This window comes from Zingiber officinale, chromosome 3A (assembly GCF_018446385.1).
Source record: "Zingiber officinale cultivar Zhangliang chromosome 3A, Zo_v1.1, whole genome shotgun sequence".
NCBI classification, from domain to species: Eukaryota; Viridiplantae; Streptophyta; class Magnoliopsida; order Zingiberales; family Zingiberaceae; genus Zingiber; species Zingiber officinale.
In genome coordinates, this window is record NC_055990.1 from 28,983,193 (window position 1) to 29,005,781 (window position 22,589).

The 22,589-nt window shown below is 36.6% G+C and overlaps 1 protein-coding gene across 1 annotated transcript; it reads left to right on the top strand.

The window, feature by feature from the left end:
* Positions 1-7,812: 7,812 nt before the first annotated feature.
* On the top strand, positions 7,813-9,854 carry LOC122051591 (zinc finger C2H2 protein ECU02_0310-like). Its single transcript, XM_042612783.1, has 4 exons — positions 7,813-7,965; positions 8,090-8,207; positions 8,298-8,360; positions 9,525-9,854. The coding sequence occupies exons 1-4, from the start codon at positions 7,881-7,883 to the stop codon at positions 9,634-9,636; spliced, it is 378 nt and encodes a 125-aa protein (XP_042468717.1). The 5' UTR covers positions 7,813-7,880; the 3' UTR covers positions 9,637-9,854.
* Positions 9,855-22,589: the final 12,735 nt, after the last annotated feature.

Here is a 22,589-nt window from a genome sequence, read left to right on the forward strand (position 1 = left end):
AAAGACAGTACAAGAGATGCTAATAAAAAGTAAAACAAAGCTATACCGACAGAAGGAAAACTACAAGGACAAGAGCGCGTTGTCGGAGCTTCGTTAACGTCGTCGGACCGCAGAGCAGCAGAGCAAGCAATCTAAGAGTTCTGAATTATGTTGAAGCTCCACCCCTGGGGCTTCTTTTATATGCTGCTCCGGGTGCCTGGATCCCTTCCGGGTGCCCTGGTGCGACGTGGCAAGTCTAATCAGCGAACTCCACATGGCGATGACTCGGCATGGATAATATTTGCTTCCGGGCGCCCGGATCCCTTCCGGGCGCTCGGACCTCCTATTTCCAGAAACTCCTTCTCCTGCAAAATAGAGTTAGTTCGAGGCAAATATATATATCCTGTAAAATAGATTGTTAGCACAATTAAAGTTCAACAAAGTAATATGATTTAATATAAAAGAGCATGACTTAGATTCCGTCTTTCCGAGACCGGAATCTAGTCACGATCTCGACTTAGATATCCGAAATGGATCTAAGCCGGATCGACGCCTAATGTTCCCTTCCCGGGAATGCGTTCTCGCAGTCACTCCCCTCCAGTGACTTACCTTACTTACCTGCCAGACGTCCAGTCAGCCCATCGACCCATCTGGACTTCGTGCCTAAGCGTCCGGTCAGCCCGTCGACCCGCTTGGACTTCGTGCCAGCTATCCGGTCAGCCCGTCGACCTAGCTGGGCTTCGTGCCAGACATCCGGTCAGCCCGTCGACCTGTCTGGACTTCTCCTGCACACTCGATCAAAGTGTTAGACAACAACAAACTAACTTACCCTGATTTGTCATTCATCAAAACCTGAGTTAGACCGTTAGTGCTACCCGCACCAACAATAATATCCTTACAGACATAATGTCATATCATGGCTCAAATACGGTTCAAATAGGCGATGGCTCAAGTTTGCAAATTGCTAATCTTGGAAACACATATATTCATTTATCTAATCAAACTTTTCACATGCGCAATATCTTTCATGTTCCATCTATCACTAAAAATTTACTTTCTACCTGTCAGTTTTGTCTTGATAACAATGTCATTTTTTAGTTTCATCATAATCATTATCTTATAAAAGATAAAGGAACAAATGATATTGTGTGTTCATGGGAGAATAAAAAATGGCTTCTACTATCTTCAAAGTTCTTCAATCAAAGCTTTTGTTGGTGAATGCACAAATAAACCAGCTTGGCATGCTCGACTTGGTCATCCTTCTCTTCATATTGTCCAGTCAATCATCAATAGGTATGGTTTACCTACTTCCATTACCTCCTCTACATCTCATTCATGTAGGGTCTGCATAAAATCTAAAAGTCATAAGCTACCTTTCTATTTATCCGATTATGTTTCTAATTCCCCACTTGAATTAATTCATTCTGATGTTTGGAGCCCTGCACCTGTTTTATCTAACCAAGGTTTCTAACATTATGTTACCTTTATTGATCATTTTAGTAAATATACTTGGCTCTATCCTATGAAAAGAAAATCTGATTTATTGGATATATTCTGTAAATTTCAAAATCAAGTTGAACGATATTTTAATCGTAAAATACTTTCTTTTCATTCTGATTGGGGAGGTGAATATCAATCTCTTCATCGTCATCTTGTCTCTTGTGGAATTGTTCATCGGGTCTCTTGTCCTCACACTCCAAAACAAAATGGCTCTGCTGAGAGAAAACATAGACACATAGTCGAAACTGCCTTAGCTCTTTTTCATCATGCATCAGTTCCACGTAAATTTTGGGATGAAGCTGTTACCACTGCTGTATATCTCATAAATCGACTTCCTACTCCATTTCTCAATCATAAATGTCCTTTTGAAACACTTTATAATCAAACTCCGAATTACACTTTCCTTCGAATTTTTGGTTGCGCATGTTATCCATGGTTACGCCCCTACTCTAAACACAAACTTGACTCTCGTTCACTACAATGTGTTTTCCTTGGTTACAGCAATTTGCACCATGGTTATCGTTGCTTACATATACCAACAGGTCGAATTTATATTTTACGACATGTTACTTTTGATGAGACTCTATTCTCTTTTTCAGTATCTTCTTCGATCTCTCCTCCAGATACAGGTGACACCTTCTTAATACCACCTAATATTGTCAGAAATGATGACATCCTAGGTCATGCTCCGCTCTCTAATAACTCCCCTATACCATCAGAATCACCTCAGGATGCTGCTCCAATCTTGGAAGCCTCGCCGGTCGAAGATAATATGCTCTCTAGTTCTGAATCCTCGGATAATGCAAGTCCGTCATCTACATCACCATGTCAGCCTACTTCCTTATCACCATTAACAAGTGATTCAGATGATAATGCTCCTCGTCGCATGCTTCCCATTAGTGACATTTATGAACATTGGCCACCAAATGCGACTCCATATCCTCTTCCACGGGCTCTAGTGGTTTCTTCAAAATCTATTGAACCAACTTGTTTTACGCAAGCAAACAAGGATCCAAATTGGCGTAGTGCAATGACTACAGAATTTGATGCACTTCTTCGCAATGGAACATGAAGTCTAGTTCCATGCACTTCCTTAATGAATGTTGTGGGCTCTAAATGGGTATTCCGTCTTAAGTATCGAGCTGATGGCTCTCTTGAACGATACAAAGCTCGACTTGTAGCCAAAGGTTTTAGTCAGCAATCAGGTATTGACTTCAATGACACTTTTAGTCCAATCATCAAGATTACATCTGTCAGACTATTATTATCGATAGCTGTTAGTTCCAATTGGCCTGTACGCCAATTGGACATCTCAAATGCGTTTCTCCATGGTCATCTTGAGGAAATTGTATTTATGGAGCAACCACTTGGGTTCATTCATCCACAATTTTCATCTCATGTTTGCCAACTTAAGAAATCCTTATATGGTATTCGACAAGCTCCTCGTGCATGGTTTCATCGACTATCCAATTGGTTACAATCTCAAGGATTTTCTGGATCAATGACTGTCTTGTCTCTATTTCATAAATATAATGATGAGTCTATGATATTTTTTATTATTTATGTGGATGTCATCCTGATAACCGGTAATGATTACAAGGGCATCATAACTTTATTAAGTCTTCTCAATCAAGAATTTCCTACCCGAGATTTGGGCATTGCTCGTTTTTTTCTTGGTATTGAGCTTATTCCACATGAGGATGACTATCTTCTCTCTCAAAGCAAATACATTACTGGACTTCTTCAAAGAGCCAAAATGGATGGAGCACGTCCGGTCTCTACACCAATTGTTATAAACAACTCTCCATCTTCATCCTCTCCTGCTCTGTCTGATCCACAGATTTATCGAAACATTGTTAGAGCCTTACAATATATCACTATCACACGCCCTGATATTACTTTTGCAATAAATCGTGTTTGTCAATTCATGCATGCTCCAACTGAACAAAATTGGGATAATGTAAAAAGAATACTTCGCTATCTCAAATGTACTATTCTACATGGTCTTCTTTTATATCGTCTCGAGATTTACATGCCATAGTGATGCGGATTGGGCAAGTTCTCCTGAAGATAGACGCTCTACTAGTGGATATGCAATATTTCTTGGACGAAATCTTATCTCATGGAATTCGAAAAAGCAACCTACGGTATCTCGTTCAAGTACTGAGGCAGAATATAAAGCTATAGCAAATACAACGTCTGAAATTATTTGGCTTCAATCACTTCTCTCTGAACTTCATCTTGCATCAAATATTGCACCAAAAATTTGGTGCGACAATACTGGAGCAACATATCTCATAGCAAATCCAATCTTTCATGCTCGTACAAAACATGTGGAGATTGATTTCCATTTTGTTCGTGAACGTGTGACAACTCAACAATTATCCGTCTCTTATATTTCTGCTGAGGATCAAATTGCTGATATCTTTACTAAGCCATTATCCAGACAACGTTTCAACAAGTTAGCAAGCAAATTCAACGTCAAAGATCTCCCGTTAAGTTTGTCGGGGGGTAAAAGAGATAAAAGAGAATTACCAGAATTGACCGGATCAAATCACCAAATCAAATCAAATTAGTTTTAGGATTATTCTAATAATTATGTTATAATTATTAGAATAATTCTCAGAATAATTTTTAAAATTATTCTGTTATTTATTAATTGGTTAATTGACCGAGTACTTGTTTAAACCCTATATATTGTATTGTCTTGAGGGCAAGTATCAATAAACAATAAGATTAATTATTACTCTCCTATTTTATCTTCTTTCTATTCTTCTTTTATCATTTATGTGATGATCCGGTCTAAAATTGGAGAGATAGTGCGCTGACGACGTGGCTTGGTTGTTGACTGGAATAAGGCTTTTCGCTTCCTGAAGAGAATTCCTTTCAATCTTGTGCACACTTAGACGAACACACAAAGCGTCAGTGCCCAAAAAACAAGGAGAAGAGAGGGGGGCCTGGCAAAGGCCCTAAGATGCTCAGTTAGTCTCGATTTGAATGAGTGAGGAATAGTAAAGAACGTGCGCGCAAGAGTACGTTTCTGATGCGGAGAAAAGCGTACTTTGGCAACGAAGAGAAAACCTCATTTATATATCACCTCCCATAACCTCTGTAATCATGAGGTGACATGGAAGGTCAATGTCAAAGGTTGTTAAGTAATGGAGAGTGTATTACCGAGGCCATATGTAATAATGGCCTGAGGAATCTTTAATTTATCCATATGCATACCTCTTTTGGCGTTTATAACTTATGTCATTGATGAGCTCGTTGAAGGAATATGCTGAAGTGGTTGACTATTAGGAGACATAATATTCTCTGAAGAAGGTTTCAGAAGAATATTCTCTGACATACGGTTATTATTTTGACAAGCTATTAAGATGCTGTCTGTTGAGTGTAGTCTGGCCGGACTGTAAGGCCGACCTCTTTTATGCTCGCCCTTGCATTGAGCTATTGTATAGTATATCCCAGTCATGCCATAAGGTCGATCGCTTTTATATGTTTGTTTGGGCATTAAGCTACTTTTTTGTGTATTGAATGCTAGAAATTCGTTCGGAGAGTAATATGATGCATTAGGCGTGCTTGAAATCCACTCAATAAGTCATAGGATTCACTATGCGTGCCATAAGTACACTCGGGAGCTCATATGTGGTAAGCACCTTAAGTCTGATCCACCTTTTATCCAGTTGCACCTGTATGGAGAGATTTATGAAGATCAAGGAGTTGCCCCTTATTATGCCTGCACCTATGGCTGATCTGATATAAGGTAGGTTGAACTTTCCAGCCGACCTATAAGGCTAGCCATTTGTAAATCTAATCGGCTATTGAAAATGACCGGATATGTTATCTTTTCAGTCCAAGAGTAAAGCACTAAGCTCCTTAGGTTTGTTCGGCTTAAGGGTCGGTCAGCTTTCTCTTGCTCGGTTTGTCATCCGACCAAGTAGGTCCGGCTGGACCTGAGCACCTTAGTGCCAGGTGGGCAACGAAATTAGGTGGGGAATGATCTCTTCTCCTGACTTTGAACGTCATATCACTTTAACTTTAATCGTTATATCATATTATTTTGACTTTAACTATCACATTATCTCCGCGCTTGTCTATTACAATTCGTATTACCATAACAATAAGTGCATCTTTTTCTTTGTAAACTATGCATGTTAACCTATTTGTGCCAACTTAGACGACATATTAGAATATTATTTGAGACCTCTCAACTCTATATTTTATCTTTCTTTAGTTGTATGAATTTATTGTCTAAAGTTTTGTTAAACAAGTAACATAATTATTATTTCAATAACTAAAATATATATATAAAAAATACTATATTTGTTTAAATTATTCATAAGGGCATTTCCAATGGGGATATTTGGAGGAGATATTTCTCCAAATATCCCCCCAAGTGAATAGAAATCATCGGGCATATATAACTTTATGTCTGGTGATTTCATTCTAGGTGACATGCAAGTGGGCCCCACAAGGGAAAATGATTATCTTTTTTGAGATATTTTATTATATAATTTATGATATTTGAGAGTAAGATATTTGGTAGGTGAGATCATAAATATTTGATTGAGAGGATATTTGATTGTGAGATTTGAGATATTTTAGTGACGATGTGGACGTGGGGACTATAAATATTTGAAAGAAATATTTAGTGTTATTGTGGATGCTCTAATAGATAGGTTAAAAATGAATGACCATATAAGTTTTATTTATTGAATCAATGATTAAATTTAATAGGATCATCATATTTATCACTTGTTGAGCGTAAAAAAAAAAAGTAAAACGCAATTAGCTTTTCAATAAATATATTTAAAAATTAAATAAAATAAATTAATGTATAATTTCCATTAATGCTCATAAATAATTTATAAATAAATTTATTCATTCATTTATCTATTTAAAATTTAATTATAACCTTATTTTTATCTAAATTTATTCACTGTTAACGAATTCTTCTTTCTCTTATATGGCAATAAAAGTAAAATTGTTACTAATACATATAATACCATGCTTTCATCCTTCCTCTATGGAAGTAAAATCCATCTCCTTTTAGTAAATAGACTTTAAACTTGGTTTAGAAAATTTAAAATGAGAAAAATAAATAAAAGAGTGTCTTAGAGAAATTAGTAGTTAGAGAGAAAGTAAATCGAAGGAAAAAAAGAGAGATTATCAATTTTCAAACCTATTCAATTAAATTGATAATAAAAATACAATTTAAAATACAGATGATCTAATTTGATTATTAATAGGATGTTCTTCTGTGCTACCACAACCCATTAGTGTAAACCTAATATTTAATGCTCTCAAATACTTAAATTACATATTTTACTTCCAAAAAGTTCATTATACTATTGGATATAACATAATTTTTCATTGATACTAGTGATCGTGTTCACGCATCGCGTGTGTAATATAATATATTGAAATCACATTGATCATTTATAATGAAATTATATTAATTAAAGTATTTTAGTATTAAAATATTAAAGTAGAGTCATTAGTAGAGTCATTAGGGTAAAGTATTTGACTTTTGAAAATTTGAATTATTTATGTCTTTGAAAATCCGAATTGAAAAAAATTAATTTAATTTAATATTATATAAAAAAAACTAAGAAAAATATATTTTTTAATATTGTCGGCCTAAAATATTTATAGAAACTTTTTTGATTATAGTGTTGTCAATTCTAATATGTATGACTAAAAAGAACTATATTTTTTATATAAAATAACCAGAGAAAATTAATGATGAGAAAAATTCATAATACTATGCCGCAGCTGAGTCTCGAACTCTAGATCACTGATTGTTTCGCTTGTGGAATTACTAATAAAATTAGGAATTATTTTTAGTGTGAATAGAAAAAAGGATATTAACGTAAATTTATTTTAGACTTCACCAAAATTAGTTAATAAAGGGAGAAGATTTTTAATAAAATAGTAAGATGAGTAAAAAAATTAAATAAAAATCTTCCTCTTTAACTACACCTCTTAGTATTTATTTTAAAGATGGATAGATTTAGGAAGATTAATGAAATAATTTACGTTAACATTTAAATTTTATTTTAGAAAAAATGAAAAAAAAAACAAAGTTAGTAAAAAATGGAGTTGACGAGTGAAATAGATAAAATTAAATTAAATTTTCAATCTTCAATGATTTATTAAATGGATAATAGTTTCCTTTGTGTGAAGTTACTTAAAAAGTAAAAACTATATGAAAATTATTTTTTTCTTATTTTTATTATATACGGTCTAGAAAAATTACAAATACCCATATGTCCAGGGTGTAAATGCAAAAGTAGCACAACTTCCTAACTTTGCAGCCTTCTTAACCTATTCTAACTCTAGGGTTCCAAAACTCTGATTTCCTCCGTCACCGCCGTTTCGAGTGAAGAGGATCAAGGAGTATGGGAGGGAAGTGCCCTAGCAGGAAGGTGAAGAAGCGCCGCTATTCTCACAAGACCGCTCGTCGCGCCAAATTCCTTGTCAAAGATATCCTTTTTTTTCCTCTCTTTTAACTTGGATCCTTCATTGTGTTACTTTCTTTTCCTTTCTGTTGTTATGCCGTCACCTACTTGTCTGTTTCCTTGACCGGAATGGTGATTCCGATGACCACGCGACGATCAGGTGTTCAACGAGCTCCTGAAGCAGGCGGAGGAAGCTGCGGCAGAGAAAACGTTGCCACTTGACGAGGACCTCCCTGGGATGGGGCAGTTTTACTGTCTCCACTGCGAGTAATTTTCCTTTCCTCTGTAAAAGATTGATTTTTTTATGTGGATATTTTCTCCTTGATAACACGAATTGCTATTGCTTATTGATCACAGTCGATACTTTGCCGGTGAGGATGTCCGACAGGGTCATTTCAGCTCAAAGCGCCACAAGAAGCGGTACTTCCGTATAATTTCCCTTGTTGCTTCTTTGTTTCTGTTTTTTTTCTTAGTCTCAGAATTTGTTTGCTATCATGTTGCATGGAATTCTTTAATAAAGATTTGGTACCTTCTCTTATTAACTTTTTTTAGAACTCCTTAGCATGAGGATATCCATCATGTCTCAATTTGCATTTTTTGCTAAAAAAACAAATTTTTTTTCTTGTTGTCTTATGAGGAATAACATTGCGGTGTAAAAACTTAGTAGTTATATGGTAATTCGTGATATGAGCTATATAGAAATTCAATCAGATAATTTGGACCCATAAGTACTTATTTTATCTTTCTAGATTATAAGCAGTGAAAAGACATGCTGTTCTTTCAAAGAACCGCTACAAAAGCTGTAGCAAGTATGGATTGTACAAGCTAATCTAATCATCTGGATGCATATAGATTATATAAACTAAATTGAACCAGTGTGTTAGAATTGGAGTCCAAGTTAACATTGATTTGTTTGAGACTATTTTTGCCAAATAAATACGCAGTAACTCTTTTTTATTGCTTGAGTTAATATGCAAATTTCCTTATATATGAATTGCATAGTTGTTTAGTGTTCATCGTTATATAATATGCGCTTCACGAATTGCTTAGGTTCATTTGAAACTATTTTATGAAATCTTTGATTCTCGCTTAATTCATTTAATATCTATAGTGGCAGATGTATGTTTTATCTATATTTGTTCATGTTCACATAGATACGATAGGGGTAAACTTACATAGTTTCAAATATGTGATATGAAGTGATACACTCCATTTTAATTGTTGCCCCAGTCACATCACTTTTCAAAATCTTGAATATGCTGTCTAATTAGTTTCGTTTTGGAACATGATTTATATTCTGATGAACTTAACTTTTTAACTCAACCAACACCAAGTTTATAATCACCGAGATTTTACAAACTAACATTGATAAAATGTCTTGATTTCAACTACTATCAGGATACTTGTGCAGAAATCAAAAGTATTCATTATGGTTGTAGCAACCAAAATCGTACGCGTACTACTATTTGTAGCTTCTTGAACATGAAAAAAAAAATGAATGACTGACTTCCATTGTTCGACTCGCTGTGTGTTTTGATGTTGAAATTCCGTTCTCTGATTTGTGTCTTGTGAATCCTCCTCAAGGGTGAAGGAAATGATGGGACCTGCCCCTCACACTCAACTAGATGCGGAGCTTGCTGCAGGGATGGGAATGCCCGACAATGGCCCAAAGCTCATGACGATGTCATTCACTTAAACACTTAAAGCGTTTTATCTACATATTTTCATATACATGGTTGGACACCATTGTTAGAGAGAATGATGTTTAATTTATCGCTGTGAACTTTCATCATCATCATCAAAATGAGTTCGTAAGGTGCAATTTTGTACAAGTTTTATGGTTATCAACATTGTAGGCGTACCCTGTTTTTGATGTTTTATTTGGTTATATATATAGAGGGATATAATTGTTAAGCAGGCTGAATTTTGGCACAGTTCGGGATTTATACGGCCAATTAAGTATCAAATTTGAGCGCGTGAACGGACCAACTCTGGTCCGTACTTATCCAGCTCATGTTGAAGCCACTGCCTACCTTCGTGTCATCTCCTGCCGTCCTGGAGGACCCCTTCGACGACTCTTGGAGCCACCTCCTTGCCCAGTGGCCGTCGACGCCAGCCTCGTGTCCTCCTCCGCCTTTATCATCCAGTCTCCACCGCCACCGTATCGCCATCACAATGTCGACGCAAGCTTACGGCTCGACGACTTCGAGGACTACGTGTCCAGAATGCCGAAGCCGGAGGACTTCGGGCTCGGGGCCTTCCACAACGTGACGCTGTTGACGACGAGTACTTCTTCTAGCCCCTGTCGGAGCAGGAGCAGAAGCAGGAGCAGGACGTCATGGTGAAGTTTGAGTCGCTGCAATCACCGCGGATGTAATTATATTTCAAAAATCTGTGTCTAATCTGCATGAATGACAGTGCGTGTGCAATATACCAGTAAAATCTAAAAGAGAATAAAATAAAAAAAATAATATATAATATCATATGACCTCGTAAAATTTTCCTAAACAAAAAGAAACACCCCACTTAAATTACATTTAATATGGAATCTAATAAAATGACAGATATGACATGTTAGATGAAACCATAATCCAAATAACAATTTGTATTACATTTAATAATAACATCTTCTCATATAAATATTGTTAAAGTCACAAGTTACAAGGTAAAAAATCAGGAACGGAGCAGATTTCACAAACCAAGCAACATTGTGACCTCACAAGCATCTCAAAACTGTTGTTATATATACAAAACAAAAGGAGCTAATCCACATAAGTGGGATCTATTATTACCTGCTGTACAAGATCCTACACGATTTGAGCAAATCAAACTGCTCATGTCTTTGGATACCAAGGCTTTGATTTTCCATGAAGACAATATATATTATCTAACGACTGTTCTGACCTTTGAGGCCTTGAAGAGTCCGACGATCCCAATCGGAAGCGTTTATCATTCACCTTTAACCCTGGAATGCGTAGTTAGTGAATGTCCTGAAAGGCAGCGGAAGATTAAGTAATTTTTTACTTGTGACACTGAAGAACTTAGATAAATGGAGCAGCACCAGCTTTGAGCATGTTGTTTTTTTTGCCAGGTTTTACAACCTCTGTTTGGGAAGAAGGTCGGAATTGGGTTCGGATTATCTCAACTCCGGTTAACCAAAGCATTACCTAGATGAACAAGATTAGTTTAGAGGCTAATTTACTTTATGGAAGGCGCCTCCAAGAGACTTGGAGGCACCCTCGCACCTTCGTATGGAAGGTTGATCTACTTCGTAGAAGGGGCCTCCAATGGCTTGAAAGATGCCTCGTATAAATAGTGTGAAAGTGTCTTCCAACCACTTGAGGATGCCTTCAATAGTCGTTAGCTGAAGATAAAATTTTATCTTCCAGCCACTTGCGCCTAGGACATAGCAACCCACTACTCCTACATATACTAGTTCCTCTGAACAGAATGTTAAATATGAGAAGTGAGATCGCACGAGTCTTATGATCATCAAGTGCGGCATACTTGAGGATTTTAGGGGCGTGTGTCTAATAGTGTCACCAAAACTAAGGAATATCTCGATGAGATTGAAAAATGCTTTGCCAAAAGCGATAAGACGGAAACAAGCACAATTCTAAAGAGCTTGATTTCCATGAAGTATAAAGGCAAGGGAAATGTTGAGGAATATATCATGGAAATGGCCCACCTTGCATCAAAGTTGAAGGCACTTAATCTTGAATTGTCGGATGACATGCTTTTGCATTTATTGCTTATTTATCTTCCAAACCAATTTAGTTAGTTCCAAATCAATTATAATTGTCAAAAGGAGAAATGAACTCTTAATGAGCTCATTTCATACTGTGTTCAAGAGGAAAAGAGGTTAAAGCAAATCAAAGCTGAAAGTGCATATTTGGTAATCACCCCTAAAGATAAGGGCAAGAAAAAAAGAATGAGGCTACTAAAGGTCCTTATGTGAAGAAACACAAGCAGGATCATGACAAGAAAGGTTATTTCTTCCGCAACAAGCTTGATCATGTTAGGAAAGAATGTCCTTATAAGTACCATGCATGGTGTACGAAAAAGGGTACATTTTTAAATTTGGTCTATTCTGAAGTATTTAGCTTTAGTACCTAGAAACACTTGGTGGTTAGACTCCGATGTCACTACTAACATTAGTGTTTCAATGTAGGGTTACCTGAGCTGCCGAAAGCCAAGTGATACTGAAAGATGCATTTATATGGCTGATGGCAAGTCGGCTGAGGTGGAAGCAATATGACATTATAGATTGTTGTTAAATACTGGTTATTATTTAGACTTAATAGATACTTTTATTGTACCGTCATTAGAGGGAATTTGGTTTCTGTTTCTCATTTGGACAAATTAGATTATTGTTGTTCATTTGGAAACGGTCAGTTCAGTTTATCTATTAATTCTACTGTTGTTGGAACCGGTTCGATTATAATTTATGACAACCTATATATACTTGATATAAATGCTTCTTATATTGAAACCCTGAATGTGGAATCATGTGGTACTAGGCGGAAATTTAATAATGAAAACTCAGGTACCTTATGACACAAACATTTAGGACACATCTCTAGAAATAGAGTTGAACGACTTGTATCGGATGGGATTTTACACTCCATTGATTTTACAGATCTAAATGTTTGTGTTGAATGCATTAAGGGCAAGCATACCAAAAGAAAGAGAGATGGTACATATAGAGCTATAGAAGTAATGGAATTGATACATACAGATGTTTGTGGACCATTTCCAACACCTTCTTGGAATGGTCAACAATATTTTGTATCATTCATTGATGATTATTCTCAATATACATACCTGTTTCTTATTTATGAGAAGGCTCAAACATTGGATGTTTTCAAATCATTTAAGGTTGCAGTCGAGAATCAACTCGACAAAAGAATTAAGAAAATCAGATCTAATCGTGGTGGTGAATACTGTTGGAGCAATTTAGTGTGACCCTAGGTTTTGATGTTTAAACAAAGGTTTAATTTAGGTTTATTGTTGTATTTGATATGCATTATGAGTGTGCAGGATACATGTACAACAAGAAGAGTCCAAGTGTGATATTGGCAAAGGAGGAAAGTCCAAGGGTGAGTCTCAGCGGTGCAAGTCCAAGCATGTAGTCTCGACAACATAAGTTCAAGTGTGACTTGACAATGGATGAAGTCCCGGAGGCATGACCCCTTGGAAAAGGAAGACCCGATAACAATGACAAGGTCGATGGAAGCTCCAGAAGGCAAGACGTGAAGAATGAGAGACATCAGAGGGACACGAGACTAATGGAGAAGGCTAGAAGACTAGGTCTAAGTTGTGCGGGTAAGGACGAGTGCATGAGAGACTGCACTTAGGGTAAAATTCTAGTGTTACTGTAGCATTACTGTAGCGTTACTATAACTGTAGCAGTCGACTGGTGTTTTCATCAATCGACTGGTAGTAGACCGCTGGCTTGTAACGGTCGAATTTCACTTAGGACCAGTCGACAGGTGGTTGTACCAATCGACTGATGGTGGGAAACATAGCTAGGTATTTCCTCCCGAGCTCTATTAAAGAGAGCTCGGGGTGCTTGGGCATAGTTGATGAAAATAAAGGTGGTTAACCTCTATTAGAGTCTCCAAAGTGCTTTTGTGTGCCTAGCGTGCTTGTGCGAGTTTGTGGTGAGCTTTCTCCACCCACAAGGAGCTACGTGAGCTAGTCGGAGGTTTTCGGAGGAGTCATCCATCGACGGATCGGGATCGCCCACCTTACGGATAGCTGTAGAGTAGGAGTTTTATCTCTGAATCACGTTAAATCAACGTGCTAGGTTTGCTTTCTCTTGTTAGTATTTGTTTTTGTATTCCGCTATACATATTAACCATTGTAGGAAGTAAACGTTGGGTGAGTCGATATTCACCCCCCCTTTAGCGGTGTCAAGGTCTCAACAAGTGGTATCAGAGCGTGTTGCTCTTCTACGGACTAATCGCCTAGGGAGCAAAGCGCTACAAGAAGATAGAGTCCAAAGGCCCTCTAGGATGGGATATCCGAATCCCATCTTCATACGATTGAGATGATTTCGAGTATTGGAAGAAGCGGTTGGAAACTTCATTTCAAATGGATTGTGTTGGAGGAACTGTTTGAAGCTCTAACGGACAAAAAGGGAAAACGCCTCTGGCCTCAGTATTGGACTGAGAAGCAAAGGGAGCAATCGGAGGCGGACAATGAGGTAACTAGAATTTTGATTAATTTATTACCTTTTAATTTGGTATTGAATGTAGGTGAATACAAAAACGTAAGCAACCTTTGGAAAAAGGTAATTGCGCTTCATGAGAATCCTACAAAACTCCAAGTAGTAGAGGAGCCCAAGGAGAAGAGCTCATTGGTCCAAGAGGAGAAGGACCAATCGGATGTTGACACGTGTTCAACATCTGAGAAGGAGAAGGAAGATGACAAGGTATCATCCACATCTCCAAGGAGGAAGAAGTGTAATCATCCACATCTTCAAATGAAGAGGAAGAAGAGCAATGTAAGGAAGATAAGATCTTGGAAGCTCAACCCTCCACCTCAACTACTAAGAAGAGCACAAAGAACCATATCAAATGCTTTGAGTGTGATAAGATGGGGCACTACAAGAGTAGGTGCCCTTTGCTCAAGAAGGTAAAGGAGATAAATCCTAAACTCACTAAGGTTGATTTAACTAATGTGAGTTGTAGGAAGAAGAAGGAGAAGATGCATATTAGATACTTCACGTGTGGTAAGTATGGTCACTACCACACTAAGTGCCCAAGGAGAGGATAGCTCAAAAAACTGACGCACTTGAAGAAATGGAAAAAGAAGAGGAGCTCAAGTTAAGGAGGAGCTTCAAAGGTAAAAGGGAAGGTAATCCCTATTTTAAAGTTTAATCTAAGCTCTAATTCTTATATGCTTATTAGAAGTAATGTAGATTATTTATCCAAGCATAATCATGGATTTAGGTACAATGATATGAATATGGTTAATGTAGGTGATAAGCCTATGAGACCTATTTATGCTAAATCTAGTCAGAGTAAACCTAATAAGACCCAAACCACTTTTCTTAAGGGAAGGAAAATGGGTAAAAACCTAAGCATAAATCCCCAGAAGGGGAGACATATGCCTAGGAAGATGGGTATGTCTAGGAATGTCCAAGGTAGACATGTTGATTCAAGGGTTAGAACCCTAAAATTGGAAAATAAAATCTTGAAGGTAAGACTTGAAAAAATGGAGAAAGTCCTAGATATGTTTATTATTGGACCTAGAGGACTTAACATATGTTTGGGTGATCAAAGATCTAAAAGTGTCAAATTGGGTCTCTCTCATGCCAAGTGGAGGTCAAGTGCTAGGGTGACACATGATATTGGCCAATAAGAAGGAATATGCTATTGTGACATATAATTATAGCAAGGATGAGATGTCCAAGGTGTAGGACAAGAAGAAATTAACCAAAGATAAGGTGTCTAAGGTTAAGAAAGTCAAGTTTGTAGGCCAAGTGTCATTTATGGTATACCATGTGGGTGTAGCCATAGTGGATGAGTCACCAAGGGAGGTGATTAAGGTTATGATTCCTAAGGTTAGGAAGAGCCTCTGGGACTCATGGTAGATGGATTATCAAATGTGGCAAGTGGTTAGGAGACGGACTTAAGTTTCTAACCTAGTGAGTTGACACAATTGAGATGTGTTTCATTTATGGAAATGTGAATTGGATTCATATTTCATGAAAATTAGTTTTTGATGTATAGATGTCATATAAACTAATGTTAGGAATGCATTATGATTTAGTATGGATAGATACATCAAGAGGTAGCCAAAACTAAGACTTTAGGTCAAAGTTCAATTGAATCATTTAGGTAGTTTTGAATTTTGGGTCAATCTTGGGATATATGATAAATATATTTTTTTTATATATTTTTTCCAAGTAAATATGGATAAAATAGACTTCTCCACAAAATTTGGGATTTTTTAGAGGTCTGTGGAATTTTTGGCGCATTTTTGAAAGTAAGTTAGAAAGGTTAATTTTTGCTAAAATAGAGTACCAGTCGACTGGTACAGTTACCAATCGACTTGTAACAGTAATTTTGAGCACAAAATATCTCTGTAAGCTCATTTTGATGATGGTAGTCAACTGGGACTTATGACAGTCGACTGATACAGTCTGAAAATATTTTTCAGCATTAGAAAATGACCACAAGAATGGTGAACATGTATGTAACCTTATGGGAGATTAATACATGATGTTTATGGTCATTAGAGGTCAAAGAGTCCAATAATTGAGATATTGTTGGAGCTCTTTTTGATGTATGGTAAAGGGGGAGAAGTTTAGGTTTAAGTGGGAAACATAAATACCTTTGCAAGAAATCCTAACTCAAGGAGGAGCTTAGGTAAAGAGGGAGCGATTGCTTATTTATTTGCAAAGAGGGAGAAGTTTTCCTTTGCGGGGAAGCTTAGGTGAATGAGGAGCCTAGGATTAGGTTCCATGATTTATGCATGAGTGCATATGTATTTTTATTTGCATTGTTATTACATTTATGTTTCACTAACTTAAACGGGTTGTTAAACATCAAAAAGGGGAAAATTGTTGGAGTAATCTAGTGTGACCCTAGGTTTTGATGTTTGGGCAAATATTTAAGTTAGATTTATTATTATATTTGATATGCATTATGAGTGTGTAGGATACAAGTACAACAAGAAGAGTCTAAGTGTGATATTGGCAAAGGAGGAAAGTCCAAGGGTTAGTCTTGGCGGTGTAAGTCCAAGCATGTAGTCTCGGTAACGTAAGTCTAAGTGTGACTTGGCAATGAATGAAGTCCCAGAGGCACAATCTCTTGGCAAAGGAAGATTCGACAACAATGACAAGGTCGATAGAATCTCCAGAAGGCAAGGCGTGAAGGATGCAGAGACATCCGAGGGACACAAGGCTGATGGAGGAAGCTAGAAGGCTAGGTCTATGTTGTGCAGGCAAGGACGTGTGCATGAGAGACTGCACCCAAGGTAAAATTCTAGTGTTACTATAGTGTTACTGTAGCATTACTGTAGTAGTATACTATAGCAGTCGACTGGTGTTTTCATCATTCGACTGGTAGTCGACTATTGGCTTGTAACGATCGAATTTCACTTAGGACTAGTCGACTAGTGGTTATACCAATCGACTAGTGGCAGGAAACACAGCTAGGTCAACGAAGTAGCTTACATTCTAAATAAGTACCCACTAAAGCAGCTACTAAAGTACCTTTTGAACTTTGGACAAGGTGAAAGTCAAGTCTCAAACATTTTCATATTTGGAGATGTTCAACTGAGGCTAGACCGTATAGGCCATATGAAAAGAAACTGGACTCAAGAACTGTAAATAACTACTTTATTAGATATTCTGAGCGATCACGGGGCTATAAGTTTTATGATCCCAAAGTAAAGACCAGCTTTGAGACGGGAACCACAATGTTCTTTGAGGATATTGAGTTTGGAGGGAAGAATAAACTAAAAAACCTTGTCTTTGAGGAGGAATGCATTCCCACTACTCTTCAAGAGGAAATGGTTTATATTCGTATGATTGCTTTTGATAATAATCAAGATTTTATTCCTGTCAGTGATCAAGATGCAATACAAGAACAACAAAATATTGTTAATCAACTCCCAGAAGAACAAACTCAACAACCTCAAGAACTAGGTATGTAGAACAAGTGCCTTTACGAAGGTGCACTAGAGAAAGGAGGAGTGCTATTTCAGATGATTACATAGTACTACTTCAAGATCACGAAGAAAATGATGGTATGGCGGAGGATGATCCGATCAACTTTCATCAAGCCATGCAAGATTCAAATTCTCAAAAGTGGATTGAGGCAATGAATGAGGAGTATAAGTCAATGTACGACAATAAAGTTTGGGAATGTGTCCTATTGCCAGAAGGTGTGAAACCCATTGGTTGTAAGTGAATTTTTAAAACCAAACGGGATTCAAATGGTAATATGGAAAGGTATAAAGCATGTGTTATAGCGAGCGAAAGGCTATACTCAAAACTATGAGATTGACTTTAAGGAGACCTTTTCTCCAGTTTCAACGAAGGACTCCTTAAGGACGATCATGGTGTTAGAATGTATACTAAAAGCCTAGCTTTTGGTATAAAACATTTATCTAGAAATAAGAATCACATTGGTCAAATGTCTACATTTGTGATAAATGTAGTTGTTCAATTAATTTATACTATAGATAACATAGTATGTGGTGCCACATGTAGAAGATGATGTTATCAGTACCTTATAAATTATAAACAGTAGCTCACGACCAAAATGGAAAGGAACAAACCATTAGAAGGTCGTAGTGTAATTAGATATCAGTTTATCTTGAATGTATAATTACACTAGTACACTTAGAGTGTATTGAGTAGGACCATTTGAGGTCGTTTCTTTTATACTGACTTTATAAAGAAACAAAGACCTCGGTTATTATGGAAGTGTGTGCTCTTAATCCTAATATAATAACAAGCATATATATTTGATATTTATTTCTTTAATTTATCAATGGGTGAGATTTAGTTCGATGAATCAATAAGCCCGATAAGTTGGGAAATGACATCACTTATAGTGTGTGTTGTTGATTATAGAAGGAAACTGTGTCCTAGAGATACTAGGCTGATAATGTCCTCAAGAGGAGCTCATAAGGATTGTCATGTTAAACCCTGCAGGTGGACCTAGTCCGACATGATGATAAGGTTGAGTGGTACTACTCTTGAACTAAGATATTAATTAAATGAGTTGTCAGTAACTCACTTAATTAGTGGACATTCGATATCTTAAACACAGGGAGACTAACACACTCATAATAAGAAGGAGCCCAAAAATATAATTTGGGATTGGTGCGGTAGTTCAATAATAGTTCTCTAGTGGAATGAATTATTATTGATAAAATTAAGTTGTGTGTTCGGGGCGAACATGGGATGCTTAATTTTATCGGGAGACCAAAACCAATTCCTCCTCTCGGTCCCTATCATAGCCTCTTATTTATAGAGTACTATACCCACCTATACCCACCTTCTATACCCACCTAAAGGGGGCCGGCCAAGCTAGGGCTGGCCTAGGTATAAATTGGGGTGGCCGGCCCTAGCTTGAACCCAAGCTAGAGGGGCCGGCCAAATTAAATTAAAAAAGAATTTTAATTTTAATTTTTATTATGTGGAAGATATAATTTATTAAAGAGAATTAAAATTAAATTATCTCTCTTATAAAAGATCTACAAAAGATTAAAGAAAGAGATTAGATCTCTTTCCTTATTTGTAGATTGGTGAGATATTTTATTTTCTCTTTAAAAATTATTCACATGTTGTAAAATTAAAATTATGAAAATTTCTTTTTATCAACCATGAAGAGATTTTGAAAAGAAATTTTAATTTTAAAATTTCTAGAAATAAATTAGGAAGTTTTAATTGTTGATTGAAACTTGTCTAATTTGATTTCATGATGTGGCCGACCACTAGAATTTAATTGGGGAAATTTTATTTTATTTTTCTCAATTAAATCATGTCAAGGAAATTAAGAAAATTTTATTGTAATTAAATTTCCTAATTTGCTTAGGCCAAGGAATATAAAAGAAGGGGTGAGGGTGTCTTCATGAGACACAACCTCTATTATTTCTCTCCCTCTTTTGTTCCTTGGTGTGGCCGGCCATCATCCTCTCCCTCTCTTCCTCCTGTGGTGGCCGAACCTCTCTCTCCCCTTGGAGCTCTTGTGATGGCCGGATACTACTTGGAGAAGAAGAAGAAGGAGGAGAGAAAGCTAGCATCTCTTGGAGCTTGGTTGGTGTTTTGATCTTCTTCCTTGGTGAAGCTTCCTTATTGTTGGCCGAACCTAGCTAGGAGGAGAAGAAGGTGGTTGGTGGTTTCTCATCTCGGAAGATCGTTGCCCACACAACGTCCGAGGTTAGAAGAGGAATACGGTAGAAGATCAAGAGGTCTTTCTAGAAGATATAACTAGTAATTTTTCCTTTCCGTATCATGCTAGTTATTTATGGAAATAATACCAAATACAAGAGGCTTACGTTCTAGTATTTCGAATATGTTTTTCGAAGTTGTGTTCTTTTATTTTTTTTCCCTTGTGATTTGATTGTTCTTTTTTGTTAACCTAAAGTTATTTTAGGAAATTAAATATTAGATTTCTATAAAAGGTTTTGTCTAGTCGGTGGTGGTTGCTCCCATATCCAAGAAGGCCATGTGCCTCGCCACGTCAGTACTGGGAACCAATTATGGAAATTAATATTTAATGGAATTAATAACTTAAGGTGACTTGGGTCGAACGTGTTAAGTTCCGCAGGAGATCCAAGTCAAAACCTAAAAGAACAAATAGATTAAGTTTTGGATCAAATGTGTTAAGTTCCGCAGGCGATCCAAAATTTAATTTAAAAGAACACATGGTAGCTAGGAAAAGGTTCAGACCTTTGTACAAAATTTTTGTACAGTGGAACCTCTAGGTTTTCCGAGTAGCAACCAACAATTGGTATCAGAGCTAGGATTTTACCTTTGTGTATTTGGTATTAGTTTAATCATGCACATGTCATACATAATTTAGGCAGGTTAATAGTAGGATGTGCTAACTTTGTGGATGCAGGATCCAACTATTATGGCTTATAGTTATTATGTGTGTGATTGGACCCTTGGACATGTCATGGGCATTTTATTGTGTGTGCATGATTGGATCCAACTATTTTGATTGGATCCAACTATTTTGATTGGATCCAACTATTTTGATCTAGTTACATGTACATTCCTTCGAGGAATATAGGATCAAAATGTAAAATTCTATTTATGTCGCGGATCGAATCTTGCAAAGCGTGGAACCTTCTAAGGACCAGAGGCGCAGCGGAACTAGGAGCAAGATGGATGCGACAGCTAGACCCGGTGGCAGTGGCCAAATATGGCAGCAGCTTGGGATGACAGCACACGGAGGACAACAAGAGATAAAAGCCATAATAGTTGAAAATTAGATTTTCTATTTATTGCTTTTATATTGTGCTGTGTGTGCATGTTAGTTTACATATTTAGTAGGCTAGCATAGTTAAAATTCCTCATTTATAAATAACTAAGTAGGAGAGAGATTTTTAAGTAAATCCCATGGTCTCCATTACTGGTTTGTAAGTGATGCAAACAAGCTTGCGCGTTGGCTCTGAGTGCCTTCCTCCATAACGGATGAGCTTGTTTGTGGATCACTAGAACAGACTTCCATTTTTGGATGACTATAGGAAGTTAATTAAGAGCGTGTGATCTTCCCCAACGGAGGGGGCATAATCTTATTAATGGACTTAGTGTCAAGTAATGGTATACACTTAGACACATCTAATAGTATCCTCCCCATCGGAGTCATTGCTATTATTTGTGTGACTAAATGATACCAATTATTAATTTTATTTGTCAAAAAGTTAGGTTGACAAGATAACAAAATTAATGGGTTAAAACCCTCCTTTTACAAATGTTGAATTTGTATACGTCCACACTAACGTGGCATACAAAATTCACGGTGTTTGAGGTGTTGGTGAATTTAAATAATATTGTTTGAGGAATCAATATTTTTTAAATTCAAAAGTTTTTGACCAAATATTTGATCAAAGACAGATCAACTATTAATTTTATTCGTCATAAAGTAAAGTTGACGAGATAATAAAATTAATGAATAAAATCTTCTCTTCGATTTTGTATACGTCCACACTATCGTGACATACAAAATTCATGGGGATTTTTAAGGAGTTGATCTTGACCAAGTATTTTTGTGATTCTTAGGATTTAAAATGTTTGTCAATCCCCTAGTAGTCATACTATAAGAAAGACTTAGTAATCCCAATTGTAATGATTGGAAATAGGACTTGGACATTAAGGTAAACTGTCTTCTTAGAACTAAGAACAATATAGGTGTATTTAATTCATTAGTTGAAACATGTTTAGTGGTGTTATCTACCAGAACTTGGAGTGTAGATACAGATGTCATTAATCATGTCCGTAATTCATTGCAGGGTTCCAGGAAACCCGACAACTAAATGAAAATTAAAACACTGTCTACATGGGCACTACTGTAAAAATGGTAGCTGTTGCAGTGGGAGATGTTTATCTTTTGATAAGAATAAAACATGGATTTTTGAGTAATTGTCTTTACGCACCAAGTTTAGAAAGAACTAGTTTTCAGTTTCTAAACTATTCAAAGAACTTGATATTCTGCCTCTTTTAATAACAAAGTTGTTATTAAGAAAAAGAGGGAAGTTATCTGTTCTGGTACGTTGGTTGGCAATTTATAAATCCAATAACTCTCACGATGAAACAAATGGAAATTAGTAACACATCTTCTAACTTTAAGAGAAAGTAACCTTCGAAAATGAACCAATTATATCTTTGGCTTCTAAGGCTAGGTTATATTAACTTGAGTAGGATTCATTGGTAGCTGATGAACTTTTGGGTTCATTAGTAGTGGAAATCTTTCCAACCTACGAGTCTTACCTGGAAGGAAAAATAACCAAGAAGCTTTTAAGTCTAAGGGGTATGGAGTCAAAGATATGTTGAAATTGGTTCATTCTGATTTGTGTGATCCTATGACTATCCAGACAAGAGGTAGTATTGAATATTTCATCTATTTTATAGACAACTATTCAAGATACAAATAAATTTACTTAATGTACCGCAAG

Coding starts and splice junctions, on each gene's coding strand:
- LOC122051591 (XM_042612783.1), top strand. CDS start 7,881: ATGGGAGGGAAGTGCCCTAGCAGGAAGGTGAAGAAGCGCCGCTATTCT. Junction 8,208..8,297: donor TTTTACTGTCTCCACTGCGA/GTAATTTTCCTT, acceptor TATTGATCACAG/TCGATACTTTGCCGGTGAGG. Junction 8,361..9,524: donor TCAAAGCGCCACAAGAAGCG/GTACTTCCGTAT, acceptor ATCCTCCTCAAG/GGTGAAGGAAATGATGGGAC.